The sequence below is a fragment of the Nothobranchius furzeri genome, chromosome 17 (genome assembly GCF_043380555.1).
Source record: "Nothobranchius furzeri strain GRZ-AD chromosome 17, NfurGRZ-RIMD1, whole genome shotgun sequence".
Lineage (NCBI taxonomy): Eukaryota > Metazoa > Chordata > Actinopteri > Cyprinodontiformes > Nothobranchiidae > Nothobranchius > Nothobranchius furzeri.
This window is the reverse complement of record NC_091757.1, coordinates 55,697,124-55,705,898: the sequence shown is the minus strand read 5'-3', so window position 1 is coordinate 55,705,898 and position 8,775 is coordinate 55,697,124. Positions and strand designations below refer to the sequence as shown.

The 8,775-nt window shown below is 44.6% G+C and overlaps 1 protein-coding gene across 1 annotated transcript in view; it reads right to left on the bottom strand.

The window, feature by feature from the left end:
* The window catches only part of si:dkeyp-117b11.1 (B-cell linker protein), a gene marked incomplete in the record, with an annotated part of 19,325 nt that extends 10,765 nt beyond the window's left edge, over window positions 1–8,560 (bottom strand). Inside the window, 9 exon segments of the mRNA XM_070546200.1 lie at window positions 1,095–1,193; window positions 1,263–1,308; window positions 1,387–1,457; window positions 1,545–1,638; window positions 1,948–1,985; window positions 2,076–2,110; window positions 2,188–2,213; window positions 7,258–7,461; window positions 8,089–8,560. Coding sequence (XP_070402301.1) covers window positions 1,095–1,193; window positions 1,263–1,308; window positions 1,387–1,457; window positions 1,545–1,638; window positions 1,948–1,985; window positions 2,076–2,110; window positions 2,188–2,213; window positions 7,258–7,398 — 550 coding nt within the window.
* Window positions 8,561–8,775: the final 215 nt, after the last annotated feature.

The window sequence follows — 8,775 nt, the reverse complement described above, 5'->3', positions numbered from 1 at the left end:
TCTCTCTCTCTCTCTCTCTCTCTCTTTATCTTTTTCTCTCTCTCTTTATCTTTTTATCTCTCTCTCTTTTTATCTTTTTATCTCTCTCTCTTTTTATCTTTTTAATCTCTCTCTCTTTTTATCTTTTTATCTCTCTCTCTTTTTATCTTTTTATCTCTCTCTCTTTTTATCTCTTTTTATCTCTCTCTCTTTTTATCTCTTTTTATCTCTCTCTCTTTTATCTCTTTCTCTCTCTCTCCTCTCTCTCTCTCTCTCTCTCTCTCTCTTTATCTCTTTTTCTCTCTTTTTTATCTCTCTCTCTCTCTCTCTCTCTCTCTTCTCTCTCTCTCTCTCTCTCTCTCTCTCTCTCTCTCTCTCTCTCTCTCTCCCTCTCCCTCTCTCCATCCAACTCTCTCTCTCTCCCTTTCTTCCTCTCTCTCTCCCTCTCTCTCTCTCTCTCTTTCTCCATCCAACTCTCTCCATCTCTTTCCATCTCTCTCTCTCCCTCTCTCTTCCCCTCTCTCCCTCTCCCTCACTCTCTCTCTCTTCTCCTTTTTATCTTTTTCTCCCTCAACTCTCTCTCTCTCTTTCCCCCCCCTCTCTCTCTCCATCTCTCTCTCTTCCTCCCTTTTTATCTTTCCCCCTCTCCCTTATCACCCTCCATCTCAGTCTCATCCTCCCTCTTTCTCATTCTCTCTTTTCACTTGTGTGTGTGTGTGTGTGTGTGTGTGTGTGTGTGTGTGTGTGTGTGTGTGTGTGACACATTACTTAAAATAAAGTACATAAGGATTTTAGAAATTTTGAAGCTTTTCCAAACAAAAGGAGAGCTCATGGCTGAACCTCTAGCCCAACGGCACTTCAGTAGGTGGTGCTCTCTTCTCTGTTCCAGTTTCCACTTGTCACTTCTGATTTTAAACGTTTTTACAAAGAAACTTCTGTTCCCTAAATTTAATAAACGATGACACTGCAGAATGTCATGTTTTTCTGGGGGAAATGTAATTTTAGCAGCTGTGTGTGGTCGGATTTAGCACGCAGGCCATGCAGTTTTCAGATACGTGTGTTAAAGCTTCCTCACAGCCAGCACGTAGTCACAAATGTGATGTAAACATGTTTACCGTCATCTTCAGCTGCAGGGACAGCGGCGGGAGCAGGAGCGGCTGCAGGAGGAGGCCTCACCTTCCTCCCGGGCTTGTCGTTTCTGTCTATTTCAGGCGCTGACAGGAGGAAGGGGGCAGTCTTATTAACTGTTGGGAATCGAAGGTTAAAAACTGATTCATCCTCACGTTTTTTGCTGTTGGAATCACTGAAGAGCTCCTCTTTGTGAGGTTTCTGGAATTTATTTAATCAAAACAGGTTAGAAAAATCTTTAACCGACGGTTTTGGTAAAGTGTCAGGGTTCGTTGTTACCGGAGGTTTTCCTGGTCGGGGTGGGATAGGGGTGACCCCCCTCTGTTGAGCTGTGGGGTTGGACGACCTTTCTGATAAAACAAACAACAAACAACTATTTCTTCAGGGAAAATCGTGTAAATGGACACCTTTACTAAAAAACAGCAGGAAGAGTTTACCTAAATAAATGTTTTCTTGTCCTTGGCTTGAGGGCGCTTTAAGAGGAGCACGCTCACAAGGAGGTACTTCGTACATGTCTCCGTCCTCGTCGTCCTGCTCAGAAAAGATTTCAACAACAACAGAAAAATAAAAGTTTTCTTTAAAACTAAAGCAAATTCTTCTCATGTGATATTTATGGATGACTGAACAGCATCATTAGTAACACAGCGAGCAAAACCATATTTTGCTAATTAGATTTTATTTTTGGGGAATTGTCCAGAAATCCTGTTTTGTAATAATGCAGACACGCGAGCTGATAAGAACGATTAAAACACAAAACAAAAAAGCTAAATTAACGAGAATTAAGATGATTATTACTGGATGAACTAAAACAAAATCACTCCACCTTCTTGTGCTACTCACAAATTCTTCCTGTGGCCATTCAAACCCTGCTCTGATTTCTGAAACAGAAATGAACACACAGCCATATTTGAAGAGGCGGACGTGAGAAATCACATCAGGGTTTCTTTACATTTCAAATGAAACCTCACCTGTGCGTCTGGGAGGAGCAGGAGGTCCACTGTTCCTGAAACAACACAGGATGGAGTGAAGCTTGATGCACATTACGCAGGAACAATATGTGGAGTGTTTGATTTTACTTACAGGTTCCTCATTTTTCCAAGAAAGCTCTGAAAACATCAGAACAATGGAAAAGTAGAGGTTAATCTATCAATCAATCAATCAATCAATCAATACTTTATTAATCCCAGAGGAAAATTAGAGTTTCAGTACACACAATTCAGAGATCAGACATACATGGGCAAGACACATGACAAGAATTGGTGACTGTGGTCATTCGCAACCCTGAGTCGTGCTACCTTAATAGAGATCAGAGGGTTACATGAGGATTGGTTCAGGTGGAGGGAAAAAAGGCACTTCAGAGTTACCCTCCACCGGGAGGGCAGCTTTGCTCTGCAAAAAAACACCTCAGACAGATATGCAACAGACTTCAGACATCACAACATAACATGAGACTCCAATAGGAGGGCGGGAGGGGGTGGGGTGGGGTGTGTGTGTGTGTGGGGGGGGGGTCCTGTTTCCCCCAGCAAGAGGGTTTTAGTTACTTGCAGCTCAAGGCTACCAGGGCATCAGATTCAGATAACAAGAATTTGTTTGGGTCAGGCTCAGATAATTTTCCTCTCTGCCTTCAGTCTTTAAACTGATCATTCCAGTCCTTCAGTGAAGCCAATTTTGGGTTTTTAAACCTGTCCATACCGTCCGGTGACTCTCCGAGATGACATCCATGTTGAGCACTAATACCGGTATCGCAGCTAGAACATTGTCCAGCTTACGATTCACCTCGAGTAACGTCCCAGTCTGAGAAGTCTCCACATGGACGGTGCTTTCCGTGGGTGCGGGTCGCCCTCCATTCGCTCCCGTCTTCCCAAATTTCCAGAAAACCAGATATCCTCCCACTCCAATCAGGAGAAATCCAGTGATCATCAGACCAAATATCCACGCGTCTTCAACATCCACAGTGGACAGCTGGCTGAGGCATATGATCTTCCACTCCTTCCAGGAATCCAGCATATAACCCACCGGGTGTGTACCTTGTGGACATGTGGGAGCCCCCTGCTCCGTTCTCATTGTTGAAAAAATCTTATCGATCGCATTGAATGACCAATTTATCAAATCCATGGTTAGTAAAAAAAAAAATAGAGTTTTTCAGAAGAAATGCAGAGAAGCGCTCTGTGGGCAGACAGGACAAAGAGCCTTGGGAAAAAAGATAAGGGAGCGAAACAGAGAAGCGTCTGTACTCCTCGAGTGCCTTGTAGAAAAGAGACAGCAAACAAACCAGGATGGACATGTTCAGATATTTGGGTCTGAAGCTCTCAGACAGACGAGTTAATAATCATTTAAGTTTAGTTATTTATCTGCAGCGTTCGTCAGTGAGGCTGCTTTCTGAGCAAGGCCACTCTGTGATTAGACCAGACTTTTGTTGCAAATGTTTAACTACAGAACAAAATATCCACGGCTGGAATTTCTCACACCAACCTGAGTTTAGTTCACTTAGAGCAGTTTTTGTGTAAAACTTCTCCTGGAATCTCAGATTATGGCTTCAAATGTCAAAACACAAAGAAATATTTCTGCAGGATCACAAAAAAGAGTTTGATAAACGTGCCTTCGTGCTGAACACCGACGACTTTATCACGAGTTCTCATGTTAAATGAGACTTCTCACGACTAGTTTTTCCAATAAATCTGCTGTGGTCGAGTATAAATGAATGTCACATGAGTGGATCTCTGTGGGAAAACAAAGTTTTGGTTTAAGGAAGTAGGAGTTGGTAAAATCTCGCCTCTGATTGGCTAACAGCTACACAACTCTTCCACTGCCTCTGTTCACTCTGACACACTGATGTTTTATCTCCACAAATAACAAAAGCCTGAGGGAGTTCTGCCGTGCTGTGGAGTCGCTAACGCTAATGGTTAGCTCTGCTTTCTCTCAGCACAGCTGTACCCAGTCTTGAGTCAAGATGGGTGAGTCCATGAATGCTAATTTACAGCATTGTGATGTAGATCTGCGTGGCTTTTACCGACCCAACTGTGGCCCTGTCTATCTTCTTTCTGTGACTAGTGCAGGGAATAGGGGCAGAAGACTAGCTTCACATTCAGCCTGCAAATAAAAATCAGAGTACTTGAAAATATCAAGTATTATTTATTTCACAGTGAACTTCCCCCTTAAGTTATAAAAGTTGTATTGTCAATACAAGACATGTTTATGAAGTTCTTTGCATAAAACCCCTCTAATATAAAGCGATCTCAGCGGTTTTATTCTTGACATTTTCAGTACCTTTCAGAATGAGCCATTTCAGGGCTCTGTCAGGCTAAAGCTGGCCACACCCACCCACCCCCTGATTGGCTGCTATGAGCTGAGAAGCTCCAAAATCCAGGAGGGACTTGGAATAGAGCTGCTGATCCTCCAGCATGGAGAAGTGAGAAATAATTCAACTCTAATTTGTGACATCTGCTGATCCTCCAGCATGGAGAAGTGAGAAATAATTCAACTCTAATTTGTGACATCACAAACGGGTGCGTTTTGAAACAACTTTGTTGAGTCTTCCACTAGGGGGCAGTATTGGATAGGAGAATGTAGGTGAAATAGAAAGAAGAGGGGCTTAGAAGAGTTCAGATGGATCGAACAAAGCTTGGAAAAGGAATTCCTGCCTACTTGTGCCATTTTCTGATACAAGGAACAAAAATAAACATGTTTTAGACAAATAACCCCTAAAACCAAACAGTGACATAAAAAGAATGAACTGGTTTTATGTCACATCCGGGGTGTTTATAGATACAGTGGAGATACAAAATATATAATTTTTTCCCCTTAAAATTTTCTTGATGTGCAAAAACAAAACTGTAGTTTGGAGAATAAATCTAATAAAGAAATGCAGATTTTTTGGGCATTTTGGATTTACAAGATTAAAATTCAAAGACTTAAGTTACCAATTTGTTTACATATTTAAACAGGGGCACCCTGTGGGGGACGCTCCAGGAGTATGGGGTGGGTGGCTTTCTGTTAAGGGCCATTCAGTCCCTTTACCAGAGGAGCGTGAGTTTGGTCCGTATAGCCGGAAGTAAGTCGGACCTGTTCCCGGTGAGGGTTGGACTCCGCCCGGGCTGCCCTTTGTCACCGGTTCTGTTCATTACCTTTATGGACAGGATTTCTAGGCGCAGCCGTGGTGTGGAGTGTGTCGAGTTTGGTGGCAGGAGAATCTCGTCTCTGCTTTTTGCGGATGATGTGGTCCTCCTAGCTTCATCCAGCTCTGACCTTCAGCTCTTGCTGTGTAGGTTCGCGGCCGAGTGTGAAGCGGCTGGGATGAGGATCAGCACCTCCAAATCTGAGACCATGGTTCTCGACCGGAAAAGGGTGGCTTGCCAACTCCAGGTCGGGAGAGAGGTCCTACCTCAAGTGGAGGAGTTTAAGTATCTCGGGGTCTTGTTCACGAGTGAGGGTAGGAGGGATCGGGAGATCGACAGGCGGATTGGTTCGGCGTCTGCAGTGATGCGGACGCTGAGCCGATCTGTCGTGGTGAAGAGGGAGCTGAGCCAGAAAGCCAGGCTCTCGATTTACCGGTCGATCTACGTCCCAATCCTCACCTATGGTCATGAGCTTTGGGTAATGACCGAAAGAACGAGATCGTGGATACAAGCGGCCCAAATGAGTTTCCTCCGTAGGGTGGCCGGGCTCAGCCTTAGAGATAGGGTGAGGAGCTCGGACATTCGGGAGGGACTCGGAGTAGAACCGCTGCTCCTCCGCATCGAAAGGAGTCAGTTGAGGTGGTTTGGGCATCTGGTCAGGATGCCTCCTGGACGCCTCCCTGGGGAGGTGTTTCGGGCATGTCCTGCCGGCAGGAGGTCCCCGGGTCGACCCAGGACACGTTGGAGAGGTTACATCTCCAATCTGGTCCGGGAACGCCTTGGGGTCCTGCCGGAGGAGCTGGTGGAGGTGGCCGGGGAGAGGATGGTCTGGAGCTCCCTAGTTGGGATGCTGCCCCCGCGACCCGGACCCGGATAAGCGGAGGAAGACGACGATGACGACAACTAACACATGATTACGAGATGAACCTAATCCCTAAAAAACTGTACGTGTGAAGAATGTGATCCAGCAGTGACATTTAAAGTAGCTTTCTGGATGAAATTGAAAACTAATGATCACAACATTTAATCTGGTTTGCACAAAAACCAGCAAAACTCCATTAAAACGCAGCTGAATGAACTAGAGTCTTACTGTTAGTGATGTGTTCTCTCTTCTCACTCACTTCATGTTTGCATCATGTTGTTGTGCAAGTAAAATTATCAAATTAAACCAAAAAAAGTTCATGAGCAGTGTGTGTGACAACCGAGGCCACGGGAAGGAGGAGATTAACACACACACACACACACGCGCGCACACACACACACACACACACACACACATCAAGTGAAATCAGGAAGTAGAGTTTTTTTTTAAACAGTGCCAGTCAGTAGAGGAAGTATCCGAGACATCACAAACAGGTTTAAAGGTAGAGGGAAAGGCTCTGTTCGCCGCTGCTGGGCTGCCTGACGAGCAGCAAGCTATAAAAAAAGAACTACATCTGTGACCTTTTCCTCACAAAAGCAGCTATTAGTGACAGCTGTGATGCCCTGCTGCTCCCTGAGAGGAGTTTAGGAGACCTGCGTCTGAGCTGCAGGGAAACGGACAAGCTGATCCATCCACGGAGTGAAATCCGATACAAATGAGGATGCATCATTCAAATGTTCTCCTCCTGCTCACACAATAAAATGACTGTTCCCGTGTTATCACACCTGCCTGATATGAAAACAGCTCAGTGGGTGAGAGGAAAACACACCTCGCTTAAAAACACAAAGGTTATTTCAAACTCAGCCGGATTGTTTCTGTTTTTGTTTCAGAACTACTTTAAATTAAATTTAAAAAACACTGAAACAAACAGTTAAGCAAAGGTTAATTCTGCTCGTCCCTCACTCACGACTGATTCCTGCAGGTGAGACGTTTACTCGCCTTCACGCTCCTCACACTCAGACCAACAGCCACCAGAATTATTACACATTAAAAAGTGATGCCAAGTGTCACAGAGGGTCATAACAGCATCTGCTCACTTCCTTCTCATTCTAAACTACATGAACCGAGTCTGAACCAAATCACTCCCAGTACAAATGAACTTTGACACGTTACCATCGTCATCGTTTGAGGTCGAGTCTCGCAGTCATGAGAAAACGCTGCTGCTTCGGTCCTTGGATGCAAATGGCTGTGAGGAGGCTGAATGCATGCGACAGAGTGAGAATGGGAAACGGCGCTCTCCCGCATCGTTTGCATTTCCTGCTTGTGACAGACAGACGGTCAGCCTCGCCAGCTGTCAGACAGCCCTCCTCTAATGATCTGCAGGAACAAAACCCAAAGTTACCCACAGCTGAACTGTGTTGTTGCACATTACAGCTAAAGATCTGAAAAAGCATTTCCTGTTTAGGTTTTGCCATCAGAAAAATAACTTGTCACTATGGCGAAAGGTCGTAATCTACTCCACGTAAGTTAAAGGTAGAGAGAAAGTGGTGAGGGTGACAGAAACTGTCTCATCAATAGTTAACTAGACCAGTCTGGCTTTACGATTACAACTCATCGGTTAGTTTTATTCTATTTGCATGTATTTGTTTATTTCCAAGAGCGTTTTTAACATTTTTGCTGACTGGTGCACTGTCATACCCCGTCTGACAGCAACTTTCTACTTCCGATATTTAGCTTTCCGAAGAAAAAAGCAATAATGATTCATGCTGCTTGTGATGTAGAGTTTAAAAATGGAAGCTACTGAGAGGCAGAACTGGACTTTTACACCAGAAGTCGTGTGTGGACCTTGTTGCAACTTGATCTTTAATTCTGACGGGTGTTTGAGGTTCTTACAGCAACCTGCCTAATGAAGAACCTTTAGAAGTATCCGGGTCTAACTGGTGATGAGATTCTCCCTCTGTGGGGTGTTTCAGAGGCGGAAAGCGGAAGTGAAAGATTGCAAACCTTTGGATTCAGGAGGAGCAGTGCAGCCTTCATCTGAGTCATGGAGCAGAGGAGCAGATCTCCAGCTTAAGGAGGCCAAGAGCGTCGGGTTGTCCGGTTCATGTGTGATTTGTGGAACTGGAGAAGGATTAACATAAGTGTCCCCTGACTCTGTCACGTTTTGGAGGGATGTTAGAACCCAAAGTGCAGAAACCCAGGATGACACGAGGCAGGAGACAATGTAAAGTAAAATCCTTTAATGTTGAAGGATGAAACGAAGAATAAATCCAGGGGCAGGGCGCCAAACTCCATAAATGTCCAAAATCCAAAATAAACTAGAGATCCAACTGAAGCACTAGAGACTTGGAAAGAGAGACTGACAGAATTACCACAAACAGCAGCAATGGACCGACAAGACAGGGCTTAAATACACTGGGGCATAATGGGAGGCAGATGAGCTGCAGGTGTGTGGGGTGTGGGGGGGGGGGGGAGGGGAGGACCAGGTGAAAGCAATGACTAATCAGGGAAGAAACTAACATGACCTAAGAGTGAACCTAAAAACAGAAAAGCAACCATCTAACTAAAATTCTAAAGGGAAGGAGAACTACAAAGACCGGTGGGACAAAACATATTAAAGAGACTAATAACATGAAAAGCTGAAACTATAAACACTGCAGAGGGGTGACTGGAGAAGACTAAAGGAACACA